General features: G+C 45.0%; 1 protein-coding gene across 5 annotated transcripts; it reads left to right on the forward strand.

Moving 5' to 3' along the window:
* Positions 1-3694: 3694 nt before the first annotated feature.
* On the forward strand, positions 3695-22037 carry LIMD2 (LIM domain containing 2). 5 transcript variants are annotated; one of them, XM_028702178.2, is made up of 5 exons: positions 3695-3718; positions 15081-15218; positions 17631-17675; positions 19510-19649; positions 20654-22037. In XM_028702178.2, the coding sequence occupies exons 2-5, from the start codon at positions 15177-15179 to the stop codon at positions 20811-20813; spliced, it is 387 nt and encodes a 128-aa protein (XP_028558011.1). In that variant the 5' UTR covers positions 3695-3718; positions 15081-15176; the 3' UTR covers positions 20814-22037. The 5 variants fall into 5 exon arrangements, with proteins under 5 accessions (XP_028558011.1, XP_028558010.1, XP_028558009.1 ...); XM_028702177.2 differs by lacking the exon at positions 3695-3718 and adding an exon at positions 4180-4389; XM_028702176.2 differs by lacking the exon at positions 3695-3718 and adding an exon at positions 4181-4393.
* The last annotated feature ends 85 nt before the right edge of the window (positions 22038-22122 follow it).

Below are 22122 nucleotides of genomic sequence, written 5' to 3' on the forward strand. Positions count from 1 at the left end.
CAGTGGCAGCAGCAGTCAGCAGCCAGAGCCAACTGCCACGTTTTCTGGGGACCAATTTGCAAATCTGGGGACATTTCGGGGACGGAATTTGTCCGGGGACAGATTTGCAAATCCGGGGACTGTCCCTGGGAACCAGGGACATCTGGTAGCCCTAGAATAAAATCTCCAATCCTTCCCACCACAGCCACAAATCTGCCTCTTTCTGAAGCCCTTGTGTTGGCACTGTAGTTGTTACACAGCCTTAACATCTTGACTGTTATGATGTTGCTGTTATATCCTACTAAGTCACTGCAATATCCTAACTCCCCATGCTGACATGCATGGAAGATTTAGGGTGCAGTCCTTATTGCACCAGCTGCCATTAGGATGTGGAAGAGATCTGCTGTCCTAGCACATCAGTATCAGTTACACTGCTGCCACGAAGGATGCACTGGTGCAACTCCCCATATGGGCCTGTCAAATACTCCACTGTGCTGCACCAGTGAAGCTATGCTGGTGGAACAGCTAGAAAGGGAAAGAACACACCTATCCTGTATTCATTCAGGCTACGATCATGCCCCCCATTGATAGTGCAATGCTATACAGTGGTACCCCTGGATACGCACACCTCTGGTTGTGTATCCTTCAGGATATGAACGCGGCAAACCCAGAAGCATTTTTTGGGTTTCGCCCCGCACACATGCGCAGAAGTGCTCTACCACGCCATGCGCATGCGCAGAATAGGCACCTCCGGTTGCGAATTCCTCGGGATCCAACCGGAGCTCTGGAAAGGATCCTGTGCGCAACCAGAGGTACCACTGCACTGACCTCAGAGCTGGCACCATTGAGTTCAACGAGAGGAAAAGCAAATTTTAAGAAGTGTTGCTGCCCTCCAATGACTGCCCTATCTACATCACCATGACAGAGAATAGGCTATAGTACAAATTTGAAACTAATCACAGCACACCACCAGGGTATAAACTTCCACACAGGAAGTCTGCAACTTTGGTGATAGGATGTACTACAGCATTGGGCTATATTTTCATGGATGGTCTCAGGTTGTGCACGCAACACACACAATGGATTCTGGCAAGCAGAACTATGGAGAAAGGGCACTTTGTGCCACCAGGCTCTCTCCATAACATTGCAAGGAAATGGAGCACATTGGCGAATAGGATTGCCCTACTGTCGTAATATGTTAACTCCCTGACACAACTGCATGGTAAAGTGGAAGGAAATTAGTTAACTGAACTTAATTTAAATAAATTTGCACAATACTAAAACCTCAACATAGCTTTTTGTGATACTGATGGAAGCTTTAGATAACATAAATTAAATAAAGAAAGATTTACATGCAGTGTTAGAAGGCCATATTTATTTATTTTTAATCCCTGTTATTGTACTATACTAAAGGTAAAGGGACCCCTGACCATTAGGTCCAGTCGTGGCCGACTCTGCGGTTGCGGCACTCTTCTCGCTTTATTGGCTGAGGGAGCCAGCGTACAGCTTCCAGGTCATGTGGCCAGCATAACTAAGCCGCTTCTGGCGAACCAGAGCAGCGCACGGAAACGCCGTTTACCTTCCCGCTGGAGCGGTACCTATTTATCTACTTGCACTTTGACGTGCTTTCGAACTGCTAGGTTGGCAGGAGCAGGGACCGAGCAACAGGAGCTCACCCCATCACGGGGATTTGAACCGCCAACCTTCTGATCAGCAAGTCCTAGGACTCAGTGCCACCCGCGTCCCTGGTACTATACTAGAACACAATAATAGCCTAAATCTGTATGCCACAGCTAACTCACTGTTCCCCTTATTCACCTTTGCTTCTGTTCATAAATAAATTAAAAGTTGCAACTGATTATGCCAACGAAAGTATGCAGCAGTAGTAACTATATCTGTTTGTTACTAACCCAAGGGGAGGAAAGCAAGGGGTGTTGGGTTCCTGCAAGATAAAACTCAAGGTGTCCTGTTTGCGAAATTGCTCTAAATATATTGCATGTTAGTTGATATTATATCCCATCAGCCGGTGCTTTTTTAAAAAAAATAAAAAATGTTTAGGGGTACTCTCATTTTCCTACTCATAATGAAATACTGCCCCTCAATGAGGCCAAACTTAGATTCACAAAATGTTTAGGGGTATGTGTACCCCTGCGTCACCCCAGAAAAAAAGCACAGTAGAACAGCTCAACAACATCACAACTGGACTGCAGCCTTGTTCCGTGTGATATTGTTTCCATGCCTTATTGTAACTTCAGCCAATATCTAAGGCTACAGAATTTAAACGGAAACATCCACAAATACTTTCCTATTAACTCTGACACACACACACACCCCCTTTCCTCCCATGACTTATAATTATTGTAAGCTCCTCAGGGCAGGGACCTGCCCTTTTGTACTCTGCAAAGTGCCATGATCAGTGATGTCACTAAATAAATACAGTAACGATGAGGGTATTTAATGAGCCTGCCTTCTCTATTATTCTCTTGCAGTTCAGAGATATTTGGAAGTCTTGCAGATTTCTCCTCCCGTCCTCTCCAATCATTGAAGGCGACAAAATGCAAAAATTCCATTTGCACTGCACAACAATAGTGACTTTTAAAGGTGTACTGATAAAAGAGGCTCCTGGGAGGCCAGAGGTACACTGCTGGAACAACTCTTGGGTTGGGGAAACTGGCTAAAAAGTTTTACAATGTTTTAAATGGTTCTACGTAATTTTGGTTCCTCTATTTTTTTGTTGTTGGGTGGGGGTTGTTAAAATGTTTGGTTGGGGTTGGCGGTTATTTTAATTTGGGTATAAGTGTAAGCTGTTTGTTGTTGTTATCATACTCATCATTATTTTTGGTTTCTATTGATTTATTGGTTGGTTTGTTGCCTGTATGGGATATTCTGTTTTTTAATGTTTGATGTTTTGTTGTGTTTTTATATTTGCTGTTAGCCAGCCAGAAGGGATGTGGGTGGCGCTGTGGGTTAAACCAGAGCCTAGGACTAGCAGATCAGAAGGTCGGCAGTTCGAATCCCCGCAACGGGGTGAGCTCCCGTTGCTCAGTCCCAGCTCCTGCCCACCTAGCAGTTCGAAAGCACGTCAAAGTGCAAGTAGATAAATAGGTACTGCTCCGGCGGAAAGGTAAACGGTGTTTCCGTGCGCTGCTCTGGTTCGCCAGAAGCAGCTTAGTCATGCTGGCCACATCACCCGGAAGCTGTACGCCGGCTCCCTCGGCCAATAAAGCGAGATGAGCGCCACAACCCCAGAGTCGGCCACGACTGGACCTAATGGTCAGGGGTCCCTTTACCTTTTTAAGCCAGCCAGAGTGGCTAGGGAAACCAAACAGATGGGTGGGGTATATTTTTTATTAATATTAATATCAATATTAATATCAAAATAATTTTGTTATTATGGCATTGCAGAGTTGCAAGGGATCCCGAGGTTCATCTAGTCCAACCCCAGCATAATAAAAATCCATTGCATATCAGTTCAGTTTAAAAGTGAGGCGAATACGCAAAAAGCCAACATTTCCTGCCTTTTCGACAAACATGGAGAATTCAGTCTCACCCAGAAAGTTGGCTAAATGCATGCTTAGGACAGGGGGGAAAGGAGGCTTTTTCGCACATGGAACAACGGAATCGCCGCTGGGTGTCGCGATGGCCACACTCCGCACCCAGCGGTGGAGAGAAATCGGTTGCAAAGGGGCATCTGTGGTCTGGAGAGAGGAGCCAGAGCATCCGCGCGTCTAGACGCAGGGTAATCTCATTATGGCTTGCTATTCTTTCGCTCGGCGTTTCAATTTGCGCGCGCCGCCTCGCGCACCTCGACGGCGCGGGAGGCGCTTTGCAAATCACCCCGCCTGTCACCCTATATATATTTTGCAACCCCCAAATAGAACGGTTTGCTTGCAGGCACCCAGCCACCCCATGGATGCAGTGCGGGCGGGCGGGGGGGGGGGGGAGACAGACCTTCTCTTCGTGTTGGGGGGCGGGGGCATCCTTTGGGGGGGGGCACCTTTTGTCCCGATAGCGGGGGGGGGAGAGACTTTGCTTCCCCTCCCCATGGCTAGTCCTACCCCACAGAGCAAGAGCAGAAGACTCCCCTCTCCCCAAACCGCCCCCCCCCCCGCGTTGATGGAGGCGGCGGCAAGAAGGGAGATGAAAGGGGGGTGGGCGTCGGGGGCGGAGAAAGTGAGGGGGGGGGTTCGCTGCTGCGCGCGCACGCGGAGCACAAAGGAGACGCCGAGAGGAGGAGCGCCGCGCTTTGTGCGCCGGAGACCTCTTGAGGGGAAGCCGCCACAGGCAAGACACGCGCGCGCGCATTCACACGGACACCCGTACCCGGCTTGGGCCGCGCTGCGCCTACCTTCCTCCTCCTCCTCCTCGGCGGCCGAGAGAGAGAGAAGCTCCTCCTCGGGGAGCCCCTGGGTGGGTGAGTCCCTCGTCTTTCCCCCCCTCACGGCGGGCGGAGGCCGCTCCTCCGGGGTCGGCGGGCCGAGCGAGAGCTTTGGCCGCCTGAGGCGGAGCGGCCAAAGGGCGCCCTTCTCTCCCCGAAGCCAGCGCCCAGCCCCATTTCGGCACCTCAAAGGGAATGGGGGGAGGGAAACAAAGCACCCCTCCCCTCCCCACCCCAGGCAATTCTTCCATTCTGTGGAAAAATCTCAACGGTTTCAACGAGACGAAGGGACGTTGGCCGCCGCCTCACTCCTGCCTCACGGCAGGGCCGGCCCTGCCCAGCCCCGTTTGGAGGGGGCTTTTCATGGGAGAGGACCGCCTGCCCATAATATAACCGTTATTTCTGGGGTGAGGATGAGGCAGCTCCTAGGGAATGAGGTCCACCTTCAGCCACCTCAATAAAATATTCGAGGGGGTCCCCTCCCCCCAGTGGTGTAGCGTGGGGGGTGCAGGGGGGGCAGCCGCACAGGGCGCAACATCTGGGGGTTAGGGGGCGCAAATCCACGGGTTAGGGGGCGCAAATCCACGGGTTAGGGGGTGCAAATTACTTGCCTTGCCCCGGGTGCTGACAACCCATGCTACGCCACTGCCTCCCCCCCCAAAAAAAAAGTTGAGGGGGAATTCCCATCCAAATAGCATGGGTGCGCTACGTCATGGGATTGATGATGCGGGGTGGGGCTTACCCGGTCCCCCCCCCCCAAGTTGGCACCCCTGAGATGGGGTGTGTATTCAGGTAGGGTGGGGTGTTTTGCCTCCCCCTTGCAAAAGATGGGGAGGTGGCTCCTCTGTGCCTGAACACAAAGAGATGGTGTTTGGGGGGGCATTCCTGCTGTGTCTCTCTTTGTGCTGAGTGCCACAGGAAGGTGCTGGGTGCTGCACCTAGGATCCCGGGGCTTTGCACACCCCTTGTCCTGGGGAACTGCCCAGGATGGAGGCATCGAAGATAAAGGGAGCAGGGCAAATGATTCGGAGAGAAACCGCTGGCCTCCTTTGGGTGGGTTTAGCCTTTGACCTTCGGTCTTTGATGCTCGCTGCAGACGCAGCATCAGCAATGCTCCTTCTGTTTCTGTTTCCCACATTGCTTGGGGAAGTAGCTCCTCGAGCCTCTGTCTAGTGAATTTTGAGTGAGGAAGGGGTCTGGCTTGCTTCAGATAGGTGGTCACTTCTTTTGACTTGGAACCGCTCCCTCCTAGTTCCCAGGCCAGGCCAGCCTTGTGTGTGCAGCTATAGCCAGCCTGAGACAAGGAGGAAGAACACATTTGTATATGCAAAGAGGAGCGTGGTTCTTTATCATCACATGCGCCAGCGGTGGAAGCTGGTTCAAAAGTTGAATTAATTAGGACTGTCTCACACCCATTTTTAAAGGCACAAATATGCAAAGCTGCAACTTATTTGCAAGTGCATGATGGAACTTGGGTGGTGAAGACCACTAGCACCAGGTTGGACGAATTTTAGTGCAACTCCTCTAAGAGTTGCTTTTTTGCTTCTGCAAAACAGATTGAAAACAAACTGATAGGAGGGGGAGTAACTCAGGGATGGTATCCTCATTTCACAATTAACTTAGATCAGGTTTCCTCAACCTTGGCCCTCCAGATGTTTTGAGACTACAATTCCCATCATCCCTGACCGCTGGTCCTGCTAGCTAGGGATCATGGGAGTTGAAGGCCAAAAACATCTAGAGGGCCGAGGTTAAGGAAGCCTGACTTAGATTTTATGAATGTTGTGGGCATTTTTGGGGATTCCAGCTGGAAAGTGGAATGCAATTTGCAAATACACTTGGACATGTTCTCAAGCTTCTATCAACATGGTAAACCGTTCTAAGAGTTGAGGAATGAATCCTGGCAAGACCTTATTTGGAGTGTTCAGTTCTGGATATTGCAGGTCAGAAAAAGCTGTAACACAATTTGATTTTAAAGGGCAGATATGATGCGGAGAGGCTGAAAGAGTAGAATATATAGAAAAAATGACAAAAACAATATGCTAACAGTTTCCAAATATTTAATATTCCAGTCAAACTATAGGCAAGAAGAAGTGGCTTTGATCTTGGTTCAGTAATAGAAAAAAAATGTAGTGTAAGAAAGTGCATAGACAAGGCAAGATCTTCTTCCTTGGAGGTTTTAACACAAGGTTAGACAGGCGCCTGTCAGTAATACTATTTTGATGTCGAAGGGTTGGGCTGCAGGTATCTTGGTATCCAACTCTTTCTTTTGAGTGCTGCTATGCGGGTGGCGCTGTTGGTTAAACCAGAGCCTAGGACTTGCCGATCAGAAGGTCGGCGGTTCGAATCCCCGCGACGGGGTGAGCTCCCGTTGCTCGGTCCCTGCTGCTGCCAACCTAGCAGTTCAAAAGCACGTTAAAGTGCAAGTAGATAAATAGGTACAGTGGTGCCTCGCAAGACGAAAAGAATCCGTTCCGCGATTCTCTTCATCTAGCAGTTTTTTCGTCTTGCGAAGCAACCCTATTAGCGGCTAAGCGGATTAGCGCTATTAGCGGCTTAGCGGCTTAGCGGCTATTAAAGGATTAGCGGCTAAGCTGCTAAAAGGCTATTAGCGGCTTAGCGGCTTAGAAAAAGGGGGGGGAGCGAAAAAAAATCGCAAGACTAGCAAGACCTTTCGTCTTGCGAAGCAAGCCCATAGGGAAAATCGTCTTGCGAAGCAACTCAGAAACGGAAAACCCTTTCATCTAGCGGGTTTTCCGTCTTGTGAGGCATTCGTCTTGCGGGGCACCACTGTACCGCTCTGGCGGGAAGGTAAATGGCATTTCCGTGCGCTGCTCTGGTTCGCCAGAAGCGGCTTAGTCATGCTGGCCACATGACCTGGAAGCTGTACACCGGCTCCCTCGGCCAATAAAGCGAGATGAGCGCAGCAACCCCAGAGTCGGCCACAACTGGACCAAATGGTCAGGGGTCCCTTTACCTTTATGCACCAACAGGGAGCTATCTTTACACAGTCATACCTTGGATCCCAAACGCCTTGCAAGTCGAACGTATTGGCTCCCGAACGCCGCAAACCCATAACTGAATGTTCCGGTTTGCAAACGTTCTTTGGAACCTGAACGTCCGACGCGGCTTATGCGGCTTGCAGTTGGCCTGAGGAGCTTCCTGCAGACAATCGGAAGCCGCGCCTTGGTTTCCTAATGTTTTGGAAGTGGAACGGAGGTACGACTGTATGTTCTAAAAGACACAGATCTCTTAAAAAGCTCTCAAAAAATATAGGCAGACTGTAAGCAATGACTATGGTCAGAAGGCACTCTGCCCATACTTAGCAAAACTATCATCTTTGTCTAGATAATGTGCAATGTGGAACACTTGCATTGCAGATGCCGAGAATGGTTTCTTAAAGAGTTTTGGAAATTGACCAGCATTTCTCTGCAACGTTTGCTGAATCTATTGGTGGCTTTCTTGTCACCATGCTGGCTTGTGAAACTGTTTTGATAAAGCTGTGGTGAAGGAGGTTTCGTCTATCAATAGCCATCACCCTGTTTGCAGAATGGATGGAATTATTAGTCGTGACAGCCTACTGCAGGAATGGGAAACCTGTGGCTCTCCAGTTGTTTGTTGAACTACACTTCCACTCATTCTGGACCACGTTGGCTGGGAACTAGAGTCAAAGAGCATCTGGAAGGTCACATGTGCCTCATCCTTCATAGAGCATAGTACATCTCAGCATACTAGATGCTGGGGACAAACAGCAGGTATCTCCACCACCTTCATGTCCTGTTTGTGGGATTCCATAGGCAACTGGCTGGCTACTTTGGGAGCAAAATGCTAAACTAGTTTACCGATAGCAGGGCAGTTCTTAAGAAGAGACTTCTTGGTTTCTGATCCTCTTTGCATGCATGATTTCTTCTCTCTCCTGCACACCCTTTCCTCTGCCAGAAAGGAGGATGTGTAGCAACATCTTGTTTCCTTTTAAGTACATAATGAAATGCTTTCTTCTGTTCTCTTTCTGTGGCAAATAGTCCCATCTTCCCTTGCCCTCAAACTATTCATTTTGTACACCTTGCTTGGAACGAAATCCATTTAGTTGAATGTGTTTGGGTCTTGCTACTGTAGCTCAGTAGTTGGTGAGTTAGTATACTAATTATTGAGCAAATCCCAGTCTAGCTGTGTCACTTCATCAAACCTTGTGGCTTTCCCAGTAGCTCTCAGACACAATAGTTGTGTCTTACTTACAAATGGCTACACTTTGAGACTTATTAAGTGGCATGTTTTTCCGAGAGCAACTTTTCCTTTGGGCTTCTAGGTGCCATTTGGACCTGAAACAATTACAGTTCACTTTCTTAAGTTGAGTCAGGGAGGAAACATTTCAACTTGACAGGGCACTGCAAGGGACCTCCAGGTGGCCATAATGGAACATCAAAGGGAAGCTGCTGAATTATAGTTCATCAAGAGGTTAAATGCTTTCACATGGACTAAACTGATGCGACAGATTTTTATTATATGGTACTGGGGCTGGACTAGATGATCCTTGGGGTACCTTACAAGTCTACGATTCTAGGATTCTGTGTGGGTTAATTGGCTTACCAATGGCAGGGTATCTGTGTTATCAACACAACAGGTTTTTTTTGTTAATGGCACTGCTAAGAATGCAGTTATCACCCTCTGTAATTTTCTGCATTTCCTTCTGACCTCACTGAAAACATCTCCCTCCACCCTATTCACAGACACACACTCTGAATAACATGTCATGCACTTGATGAAATGTACTGTAGTTCACAAAAGATAATGCCCGGTGTTCAAAATTCCCATTGTTCTAGGCCAGGGGTCTGCAACCTTTAAGACAAAAAGAGCCACTTGGACCTGTTTCCAAAGGGGAAAAAAACTGGGAGCCGCAAAACCATTGCGACATTTAAAACAAATATATCTCCGGAGCTGCGATCTGACAGCGGGCGGGAAGGTGACGTCGGGACGGTGCGTGGCTAACGCACGCACCGCCCCCATGCGACGTCACAGCCAGTACAGCGCCCGCCACAGTGGGGAGTGTCGGGGCGCACAATGCGCCTCCTCCCCTCGCTAGTATCTGCCCCGGAGCCGCGGCAAAGGTGTAAAAGAGCCACATGCGGCTCCGGAGCCGTGGGTTGCAGACCCCTGTTCTAGGCGCATTTTGCGACAGGGAATTTTATTAGCACAAGCAGTTTCTGAGCTCTGGGTACAGTACTGCACCTAAGATTTCAGATTTAAACTGCGGAGTGGAAGGAAAGGAGGATCTTTTTCTGCCTCCCCACTTCCGGCTACTTTCTGAAGAATATTAGGGGCGTGGGCAGAGGAAGGACTAGACCATGTGAAAAATGAACATAATATTTTAGCTGCAATTCATTCATTTTCAGCTTTGTGTTCTTGTTATAAAAAAAGTGCTCCTAGACATTCCGTTGTTGCACCCATAACCTAGGTTTAAGGTGCCATTTAGCTCCTAGCTTTCATATCTCAGTTTCTAACACTGATAATGCCATAATAAATGTGTTAAGTCTTTAAGCTTCCACGGGACTCTTTGTTGTTTTATAACTTACTTTCGTAACCAAACCTTTATTAGGCATTGCAAATATAGGCCATCATAAAACATCCATATATAAAATGTTAAAATATATACAAATAAGCAGCCATATAAATATATGTAATAATGAGGATTTTCATTGGAGTATCTCCTGTTACATAGTTCACCACTCTGAGAGATACTATTTATTGATAAAAACTTAGCCACCCTTGCAATTACTTCCAGGTTAATATCAGACAGATAGAATCTGATATTTTCATGGTGCCGTGATGTTAGACTACCCAAAAAACAGGGATAGTACATGTTTGCATAGCTGGTTGTACAATAGAGTGTAGAAAATAATATGTTTTACTGTGTCCGGCACAGTATACTGTGTATACTTAGTTATGCACACATTGTCTCCTACTTGATTGAACTTGGAGCCACAGGATACTTCTCAAGAAACTTGAGTGCATCTTATCTAAATCACTATTATATGCTTGTATCCAGTTGCTTTATAACACGGTTACCAAATGCCTATGTGTCTTTAGGACCCAAACTGCAATACTGTCTTTAAACTAGGGATGGTTAACTTGTGGTTCCCTAGGTTTTGCTGGAGTCTAATTCCAAGAATGGAAGAGCTGTGTCTTAGTGGAAGAGCATATGCTTTGCATACAGAAGGTCCCAGTTTAGTTCTCAGTATCTCCAGGCATGGCTGGGAGACACCTTTGTCCGAAACCTTGGAGAGCCACTACCAGTCAGAGAAGAAAATTGTGAGCTAGATGGGTCAATAGTTTGACTCAGTATAAGGCAGGTTCCTGTTTTCCTAGACCCAGCCAGCATGGCTAATATTCAGGGGTAGTGGGAGTCCAACAACACCTGGAAGACTGCAGGTTCCTCACCCTTGCCTTAAACCCAAACCTCATTTCCAGTTAGTTCTTAAGGTCTGCACCAATCATGTATAAAGTGGACAGTTTGTTTTGAAGAACAAAAGGAGTGAAGAGTGAGGTGCAATCTCCTAACTGCTACCTAACTCTCTGCAGAACCTCGTCCTAGGCACCTTTTTCAGCTAGACTCTTCTTGTACTCTTAGGGAACAGGCTGTAGAGAGGTAAACCAGGCGTATTCCTTTGCCCCATATACTGTATTTTTCGCTCTATAAGACGCACCAGACCACAAGGCGCACCTAGTTTTTGGAGGAGGAAAATAAGAAAAAAAATATTCTGAATCCCAGAAGCCAGAACAGCAAGAGGGATCGCTGCGCAGTGAAAGCAGCAATCCCTCTTGCTGTTCTGGCTTCTGGGATAGCTGTGCAGCCTGCATTCGCTCCATAAGACGCACACACATTTCCCCTTACTTTTTAGGAGGGAAAAAGTGAGTCTTATAGAGCAAAAAATACGGTACACCTTTATACACAGAACTGTTACTGTCATGCAGGATTTGAACTTTAGTGCCTTTTAATGGTTAAATATTTATATAAGAAATATATACCGGTAACCTGGAAAAGAACAGTGAACGTTCAGAAGCGTTTATCTACTTGTAATAAACCCCTTGTGTTAAAAAGGATAAGCAGGCTCTGTGAAAGTAAAATGCAACAGAAAATGAGTTAAGGAAAACTTGACCTGAATAGCAGGTATGTCTTTTGTTTCATAAGAATCAAGAATGTTGAACAGCATGTGGTTGCCTTTGATTGCTATCACCCTTGCATGAACCGGAGGGGGAACGTGTTCTTTCTTTTAAGCTAACAGTTAATGGGCTATGAGCAGTGGTTGCGCCAGGTTATTTTGCGCCCCAGGCCAGGCTTACTACTTGAACTCCCCCCCCAAAAAAAAATGCTAACTTCAGTTTTCAAAAACAGATGTATTGTAGAAAAAAATGAAAAGCACAAAACTTGAAACTGCTACGTTTATTTTAAATTGCAAGAATTAGTAATAACAGCAGCCTTTGATTATCTTTCTCAAATACAAAAGAAAATGTTTTAGCACACAAATCATTGTGAATAGCCTTGTGAATTGTGACATTAAAAGTTAAATCTCTTTAAAGTTTCAGTTTCAAACACATCAGAATCTCACTTTGCATGACTTTTCCTTTGAAGATTTTGCCATCTGTTCCTTCAGGTCAAGTGCTGGTGCCTGGGCATGTTCAACTGATATAAGTTTCAGCTTTGAGAAACAGTGTACAGTGGTACCTCGGTTTAAGAACAGTCCTGTTTACGAACGATTCGGTTTACGAACTCCACAAAACCGGAAGTAGTATTCCGGTTTTCGAACTTTACCTCGGTCTACAAATGGAAAGCGAATGGTGGAAGGGCACCAGCGGCGGGAGGCCTCTTTAGGGAAAGTGCGCCTCGGTTTAAGAACAGATTCGGTTTAAGAACGGACTTCAGGAACGGATTAAGTACGTAAACCGAGGTACCACTGTACAACACTTGCCACCGACACTGGAAGTGTGAGTAGGATCCTTAGAACAACAGAAATGTTAGACCCATTATCCAGGAGTTTTTGTTGTAATATGAAAATAAATACTTCTTGTAGAAGTCTTTGAGCTATTGCTATAAGTTCACTGCACAGATCTTCAGCATTAACATCTTTGTTTCCATTGTGTAGCAATGATTTTTCCAAATTCTTGCAGGCCTTAAATACGTCTTCAGTAGATTCTTTTGTTGATACTTTATATATCATACAGGAAACAAAATAGGGAATTATATTGTTGAAGCTGTAAGAATACAATAGATTGTATGCCATGTCTATAGCTGGGCGATATTTTGATAAATTGTCTGAAACCAGTGTGGCGATCAGATTGTGATATGGATATGACTTTTTGAGCTGGCAAGACATCGCGGCTGGCTCCCCAGCTGCTGACAGCACAGCACACCTCACTCCCATCCGACTGCTTACCTGTGCTGTGCTGGGGAGCTGCAATGTATTGCCAGCTCAAATTGCTTGCAGATGGCAAAGGCGCAGGCAGACAGAACCTGAGAAGGCGCTCGCCCGGAACCTTCTCAGGCTCGGTTCGCCTGCCTGCCTCCACCGCCTCCTCTGCCCAGGTGGACTGCCTCTTTCTCCTGGTCAGTCACTCCATTGCTGCCCCTGGGCTTCTTTACCAGCATCTCTGCATGCTCCCTGCTGATACCCTTGGAATTCCCACTCCCCCCCCCCCAGTAGGTTATTCTGACTATGCAATAAGAGGAAATCCCAGAAGTGCCAGGGGTATTTAATCGTGTGGAAGAGAAGCATTTGTGTATTGCAGGGACAGTCAGAGGACAGTTTGAGGGCTATACAATAAGAATATTTATAGAGAGTTATTTTTTGGGGGAGGTGTAGCTGTTGTTTTGTATATTTTAGATCTTGTGATTTATGTGGAAATATTTCAGTTTGGTTGTGTGTGTTTTAATGTTTTATTTATTGTTTATGACTACTTTTGTTATGTTGCAAAGTGTTTTTTTTCATGTTGTAAGCTGCCTTGAGCATGGTTTGAGCTGTGGAAAAGCGACATAAAAATAAAAGCTCTGTCTGTATGGCCATAAATGTGTTCTTTTCAGTCTTCTTTTCCCAAGATTTAGCGAAGACGGTTAGAATATATAATACTGGTTCTTGCTTGTCAGCAGAAATGTTTTTCTTAACACAGTTCAACAAATTAAATATAGGATCTAAATAAATGCTTGTCTGAAACATTTCACCAATTGCTCCACCTCCTCTTCCAATGTTTTCTTGGTTTTTTGCATCTCTACAATATTTAAGAGGATATGCTGCCATATGTGGAGATGCTAGGATGTGTGAAAGATAAGCTAATGCGGCACATGTGTGAGAATGGAACAGCTGTGCGGAGAGGAAGGTTTTGGATATGTCTGTTTGAGAAAAAATGGAAGTTCTTAACAGAGAGGGTTGGTGTAACTTGAAAGTTTGCATCCTTCATTTTGAATAGGGATTGGTCTTAGTACTGCCTCTATCCTTTCTAAATTATAGTACAGTGGACCCTCCGGATACAAACTTAATTCATTCTGGGGGTCCCCGTTTGCACCCCAAAAATTACGTAAATAGAGGCGTGCTTCTGCGCACATGCACAGTGCGCTTAAACACTTCTGCGCATGCATGCGGCGCGATTGAGCGCTTCTGCGCATGTGCGCGCGGTGCATGGCTGCAACTCAAAGATTCCGTATCCAGAGGGATACGTAAGTAGAGGTACAGCTGTACATGGTGGTCCGTCGCTAATGCTTAAGAAAGCTTTAATTGTGGTGGCAGTAGTCACTGGCCTTGTTATGAGCCTCTTTTGCTCTGGACCTTACTTGATTGGCGAAATGCAGGGGACTTTGGTTTGGCCTCTCTTTTGCCCATGTGGTGTCTAACCCTGAGACCTTTGATCTTGTCATGACTGATTGTGTGACGTTTGAGCCATGCGGCTCAGCAGAGAGAGCAGGAAACAACAAGCCAACCACAGAAGGGAGCGGAAATGAATCAGATTTCTCAAGCAGCCTGAAAGTCTTGCAGAACAGTGCTATATTGTGAGGACCCAGGTGGCAAAGAGAGGAGGCCTTGATAATCTGCTTGTGAAGACTGGAGTGTCATCAGGTATGACAGTATACCGCCTTACATGTACCTGTGATGGACCAGTCAATAGTAGAGAGTCAAGTGGCAAGTAAGATGCAGGCAAAGTGAAACTAGGTAGGATGCTTCAGCAACAGTTTTACTGGAAAGGCAAGAGGCTTAACAAAGTGAGGAGACAGAGAGGAGCTCTGTTCTGTTTATGTGGTCGAAGGCGTAGAAATGGGATTTTGGGAAATGCTGTTTTTGAATAACGAAGTACAGGATACCATACAACTTTGCTCATTAATAGGCGTGATAATTCAGTTTAGGAAATTTTACTGCTCATGTTTTGATGGTTACTGTTTTATGATATGTTTTTGTAGGAGTAATTTATTAATGAATGAACTAAAATTAGATTACTTACATATTGATAGGTATGTATTTGAATGCTCATATGTTTGCATAGATACTGATGACTGCTTTATGTATTCTATTGCTCTATTTCAGACAAAATGCATTAAAGCTTGGAAAATAAATTAATGGCAGTTTGCGAACTGCAGAGCTTTCGTAGGAATGTCAGGGTGAACCAGATTCCTGGGTTTTGCAGCTCAGGATCAGAAGTATTGTTCCAATGCAAAGAGGCTGCATTAGCTGTTTTCCCCCCCTCCTAGGTATCGTGAGGCGCCAACTTAAGCCATACCAGCAGGATAGAATTGGCCAACTCAAGGGAGTGAAGCTGCAGACCTGTGTGGGGGAAACATAGAGTTATGTTCCAAGCCAAGGGACCAGCCAGTACAGCCTCCGCTAATGTATGTATTGTAATCAAGATTTCAGATTGAAGAGGTTGCTGCTACTTCCTGGGGGGGTGGGGTGGGGGGGTGGGTTGAGGGGAGATGACATGTGCCTCACAGTCCAATTCTATGCATGCCTGCTTCGAAGTAGGTACCCCTGAGTTCCATGAGATTTACTCCCAGGTAAGTGTGTAAGGGACTGCACCTTTGCTTATTCAAATTGGCAGGGGGTTGGACTCGATGGCCCTTGTGGTCTATTCCAACTCTATGATTCTATGAAATATAAAACTGACATGCTAGTCTGTTGCAGCAAAAGCACCCAAAAGATGGCACTTTAAAGTCTAGCAAATTATTATGGCATAAGCATTCACAGACTAGAATCTTAACTTCATCAGATGCATGGAAAGTAATCTTCCATTGGAAATAATATTTAACCAAAACAAAGGAGAAGGGCCCCAAGGATGTAACTAAAAACAAACAAAATCAGAGGAACCCTAAAAAGGTATAAAAGTGATTTACAAATTGACAAAACAAAGCAACATGCAAAGTGAACATATACAAATATAAGCAGTAGCCACTGTTGCATAACAATTTCTCCAAACACTTCAAGTTACGATAATCAGATTGCTTGCTTTGCATCCTGTTTCTCACTTCATCAGAACAAATGGAAAGTTTCTCACAGATAGCAGTTGTAGACTCCCACGCAAGGGCTATGTGTCTGGGACAATTTAATTAAAACTTAAACGTATGCAAAACAATCACAGTGACCATTTGCAGCAGCAGCAGCAGCAGCAGCGTTAATTAATGATAGCACAAGCTATGCATTGCTTGCTTGCTTGCTTAATGAACACTTGCTTGGGACAGGAACTCACTACAGTGGTACCTCGGGTTACAGACACTTCATGTTATGTGATTTCGGGTTACGCACCATGCCGAACCCGGAAGTACCGGAACAGGTTACTTCTGGGTTTCTGTGCCTGTGCAGAAGTGCTAAATCGCGCTTTGTGCAAGCGCAGAAGTGTCGAATTGCAGTTTGTAGCCATTTGGGCATGTTAGCAGTACTAAGATAACTGCTGTTGTGAACGGTCATTATGCATATTTTGAATTCATTTAAGCCCCAGACTGTTCTTTTTACATTTTATGGTCATTTCCTCCTTTCATTCCAGTTGATTAACCTTAAGCATTGCACCTGGTGAAAGTTTTTCATTTTAGAATTCTGCTTTATTTGTAGCACTTGACTGCATAGACACTTGGCTCAAGTTGATGTAATGCTCCATTTTGGATGCTTCTTGCAATAGGACTAGTAAACCTTGGATGTGAGAATCGTTAAAAATTATTAGTTCATTTTCTCATGTCTGTTCACCATATTTTAGTATGTTTTTTATGTTTTACTAATCAGGATAACTGATTTTTGTTACATCAATATTTTTGTGGGGTTCCTCTCTTTCTAAGGAGTCTGTTTTTCATTCGGCATGTTTGACATTTTTATTGATGTTAAAATATTGCAGAAAACTTTACAAAAAGAAATAAGTTTTACTTAATGTGAATTTGATATATTTTCTTATATTATTTATTCTATTTCTAAATAATTTGAAAAAAGATACAAATAATGATAACAATTAAAATTCATCCTAGAAACAGAAAACTACCTTAATATGGCTATTAATGTCTTAAAACTATCCTATTCATTCTGTTCATATACTTGCAGTGCCCTTGAAAAAGGAGTTTTCTGAAATGCACTGGACTTACAATAAATTGCATTTCTGTTCCCTGGAGTCCTCCCCACTCCACTTTTCTTCCTTTGCCAGTTAGTGATACTATCCAAGATCTGTGGTTGTTTTTACACAAAAGTTGATGTCATAATAAATTCATCAGACTGAAATCCTGTATCTTTTACTGGGGAGTCAGCCCATTGAATTCAAACTCAGTGGGACTTACTTCTGGGTAGACATGTAGAATATTGCACTGTCAGCCTTTAAGGTGCCAGAAGACACGGTTGTTTTCAAAATTTATGTTCACTTATCCTTCCAATGAATCCTGTGGATTGTAGTTTGTGGAAGCAATTATCTGTTCTTAAATTCTAGTATTCTTTGGAAAATCAATGTGAGTTAAACAGGACTCGCATAGTTACATTCCAACTCTAAGAAATAATCTCCCTTTAAGGGGGTTATTGAGACCTTGTTTATGGTAGTTGTCTGCCTTGAGCCCAAACAGTGCATTACATAATGGTCTAGGAAGAAAGTGTGAAATGGGACATAAATATGAAATTCTAAAACTGCTTAAAAAGTGGCAGTATCAAAGCTTACAATTGTGATTCTATGGGTTCTGCGATCTCTTTCTATTCCCCATTGTTTCTTAATGCAGATCATAACATGATGCTCTCTACTCTGTATAATTCTCAATTGCATTTTCCCTCTCCTCTTTCTTTAGGAGGCAAAGAGCAACTCAGGGGCATCCACCGTGCAGAGATCCAAGGTAATTACCACCCCAGTTTTTACCTTTGGGCATGAATGTTTCCCCAGAGGGTGTGGGGACAATCAAATAAAAACACAGCACAACAACCCCTGCAACTCCTCTTTGCTTCAGAAGCAGCCTTGTACCATCGCTGTAGAAAATGACAATTTTACTGGCCTCAGCATCCTTGGAACTTATTAACTGAATGTGCAATTCTTTTTGATCATTCTTTAAAGAAGCAAAAAAACCCTGTTATTGATTATCCTTTTTAGAGGCTTCTAAGGCACCTATTAGTATATAAATTGCTTTATAGTTCTTATCTCAGCTGCTGACTCAGTTGGATCTTTAAAGCTTTCCCATCACCTCATTGGTAATGAGGCAAACGGCTCCATCGCTGTAGCTCACGTTCCTGCATCCTGTTGTTGGGGTAACTTTGTTTATGGATCTTCAGAGGATGCACACCATATGCATGCGACAGTACCAAAAGCAAAATAATTCAGCTCCAGGCTCAAATTACACATTATGTAGTCTGCTGAGAATGTAACGCAGCTCGCGGGAGGGAGGGGTGCATGGAGAAAGAGGCTGCCTTTGCCTTTCCCCTCCGGTCCTTGCTCAGATTGTAATTGCACCCCTTCAGGGACAAACTAGAGAGGATATGTGAAATGCGTAAATGCAGCTACCACTGGTGGAGATTGGCATCAAAACCATGCCATATAGGGGTGGGAGGAGAGGTCTAACCATTCCCTTGCATGCTGCACTCCCAATTAAAACTCATCCCTCTTTCCCAAGTTGATCCCAGGAGGAAGCTTCCGCTGGCACAGACTACTTTGGGTTTGAAGCTCCTCCCCCTCAATAGAAACACAGAACTTCAGTTCTAACACGGAGAGGGAAGGGCTGTTGCTCTAGGCATGCGATCTCCAGGCAGGGCTGCGTGGGACTCCTGCCCTGACACCTTAGAGAGCTGCTGCCTTGATGTGGTGGACCAATACCCTGCATAAGGCAGCTTCTAATGCAGTTTGAGCTGCAATGTGGCAGCAATAGATAAACACTTAACAAGGTGGAAAGAACCAGCTGAACTTGCTTTTTAGTGTGCATTCACATGTTATGTTTTTGTGACGTTTTCTCCTTTTCATTATTTTTTATCTGCTGATAATTGGTCAAATGCCTGCTTTGGATGGGGCCATATTCCTCTGAAGGAGCAGATTTGTAGTCTGGGGATGCTCTGGATCCATCTAAGTTGCTAGAGCCTTTGGTGACCTCATTGACTAGGAGAGGTTACCAGCTTTGGTTAGTGAGAGATGCTGCAGCCATTCCTGGGCTGGGGTAGCCTGACCACCAATGTCTTTGTGCTGGGCCCCTCCACATTGGGGCTGTCCTTGAGGCTGACTCAGAAGCTAGTGCAAAATGTGATGACTCAGCTGCTGGATGGGGCAGAAATTAACCATATTACACCAGTGCTGAAAGAATTACACCAGCTGCCTATTAGCTACTGGGCTGAATTGATGGTGCAAGTACTGGTATACAGAACCCTTTACAGCATGGAACCAGGATACATAAAAGGATACATCTTAGGAGGTCCGCTTCACATTACTTTGGAAACAAGCCTTCAGTTTGGCAGAACTCCATCCCATTATATATCACTCGAGGATCATCTCTATTGTCATTTAAGTTAGGATTGAAGACTTTCCTCTCTCAACAAGCCTTCTAAGTGGAGTTTGTTATCTTGGGTGGTATTTGTATTGGATTTAAAACTGATTTTAGCAGTTGTTGTTTCTAGATGTTTTTAAATGCGTAGTTGTTTTATATATTTGGATATACTGTGAGATTACATTGTGCTTTTGCTGCTGTCACTCAGTCTTTCAGCTTGAAGGCCCAGGTGAAGGAGACATGCAGTGCCTGCCAGAAAACTGTCTATCCCATGGAGCGCCTCGTGGCCGATAAATTTGTCTTCCACAACAGCTGTTTCTGTTGCAAGCACTGCCACACCAAGCTCAGGTGAGAAGGGCAGGGGAAGCAAAACTTTGCAATTGGGGAAGGTGAAGAGGATTTGGGGATGGGAGGCTAGGTGGTTGGGTTCATGTCACACTCTCCCCACCAATCTCCTCTTTATGGTAGGCCTACTTGCACCCCAGAAAACCAGTGAGGAACTGGGGACAAGCACAAGACGAACCAGAAATGTTGGTTGAATAAGAAACCCATTTACTTCCTTTATGAAATTTCATGTTCTCCAGATGCTGTACTGAGGTTCACAGCAGTCTGTCCACAATGTGGGATTGAGGTAGAGGACAGTTTTTCTTTCGGCAGTGACAACTGCTCTGAAGTTTGAATCTTGATCAGAAGAGGGTGAGAGGTTTGGTCTGAAAGGCACATACATAAGACCACACTTTTTTGTTTCAGCTTTATGCAGTTGTGAATATTGACACAGATTTAAAGAGTAGGATGAGAGGGCACTACTCCTCCCTTTCCTGCTCTGCCAAGGTGATGAGGGCAAATTAAGGGATTAAACATACCTGTCTGTTGAAAAGTACCATTCAGTCCATTAGGGTTTACTCTCAGGTATGTAGATATAGGATTGTAGACTAAATGCCAAGTTTATGCAACTAAACACCCTTTAGGTCTTACAGTTAGGAGAACAGAAGTCATCACTTTGAGATTAGTTGGAAGGAATCTTTTTAAATTATGAAAACCTTGCCACAATGCAATCAATTTCTATAAATTCTTCTAAGGTTGCCTTTTCTTGCAAATGTGACTTTCTTGGACCAATTCATTTTGGCCACATTTTTAAGAGATGGTAAGCTTAAGAGTTATAGGGACCTCTCATTCTGATGAGATTTCCATGTAAAACAAAAACGCTGGTGTAAGCTCAGCCTTTTAACAAAGAAGGGGCAGTGGCAGGGACAAACTAGCCTTCATGCCTCATTCTCTTATGTTCTCTTCTGTTGTGTTTCTTCAGTCTTTTTCCTAGGTGGGCTTTAACATGTGCTTTCCCTTCCTTCCAGTTTGGGTAGTTATGCAGCTCTACACGGGGAATTCTACTGCAAGCCACACTTCCAGCAGCTATTCAAGAGCAAAGGCAACTATGACGAGGGCTTTGGGCGCAAGCAACACAAGCAACTCTGGCTGCAGAAAGAGGTGGAGAACGGGACCGATACAGCATGACAAAGCAGGCCCCAATTTCCCCACTTTGAGAGCCCTGGTATGGGGATGAACTGAGCTGATGGAAAGCAGTGGAGCTTGCAAGGGTTGCTGGGAGCAGGGAAAGCCAGGCAGAAACAAGAGGATGGTTCCAGTGTTGTGGGAGCAATGCTACCTGCATATCTGGGAACCCCAGACACTGTGCTCATGGAGGGGTGAGAGTGGAGGATCTTGAACAAATCATGTAAGAGCAGGCACACCAGCATGCTGGTGGGGGACAGGGGTTGCATGAATGAAGCAACAGATATTGGGGCTTGTATTTCCAGACTTCTTTAATGTGATTGCATCTGTGATATAAGCTCCTGAGCAGGAGAGATCCATGTTTACCACACCGTCTCCTGTGCACTACCATGTGGAATGCAAACTCTCCCCTCACTTGTCACACATCTTGCAAACTCAACTACAGATCCCATGAAACAGCCTAGATTGGGGAAATTGCCAGGTTACAATTTCCTTTGTCATAGAACCTTGGGCCAGAGAAACCTTTCCAACACGCTTTAGTTAATGCCTACTACACCTTATGTTTACAATCCAATCCCATCCCATCCAGTTATGGAGTGGCAAAGGAGAATGGCTCTATTAAAATATCTGGTTGTCTGGATAAACATGAATCCCGCTTTTAAAGGAAATTTTATGATGGGGCAGGGCACACAGTAAATGCTGACTATTAATTTGGCCAAAATTCATTTCTACCTCTCCCTTTATTTAAAACAATCCCAGATTAGCCTGTGCTTTTCCTGCTGGGAGACTGTGTGCTTCTGCTGCAGAGATCACACTCATAGATAGTCCTGTGAGGAAATATATGCATGCTAAGAAAGCATGGATAGAGAACATGCTGCTTTCCAGAGCAACCAGTTTTCTATTGTGACGAAAGGGAGGGAGAAGCAATCCTGGAGAAACGGAGGGCGAGTGTGGAGATAATGCAACAATGACTGAAATGTGCATACCAATCCAGTTTTGAACACGAAACAGGAATTGGATGGGATTCCAAACCTTGCACCTTCATTTTCATCAGCTCGGTTCTGCCCAAACATTTAGCCTTAAATCCTGGGGAAGCATTCAATGTCTATCTTTTATATTTGCCTTTTTCAGTGGTACGTGGTTAAGCTGAAGCACAAACTCGTGGTGGTGTGTCCAGAGTTGCGCTGTCTGCTGTCTTATTTTTGTAATATAAGTTTTCTGAACCTTTCTTGCTTCATGTTGTTCTGTGAAAGAGTTTGAGGTGGTGAAATTTACAACTTATCCCATTACATGCAAGTTTCCCTACTCAAAT

This window comes from Podarcis muralis, chromosome 13 (genome assembly GCF_964188315.1).
Source record: "Podarcis muralis chromosome 13, rPodMur119.hap1.1, whole genome shotgun sequence".
In the NCBI taxonomy this organism is placed as follows: Eukaryota; Metazoa; Chordata; class Lepidosauria; order Squamata; family Lacertidae; genus Podarcis; species Podarcis muralis.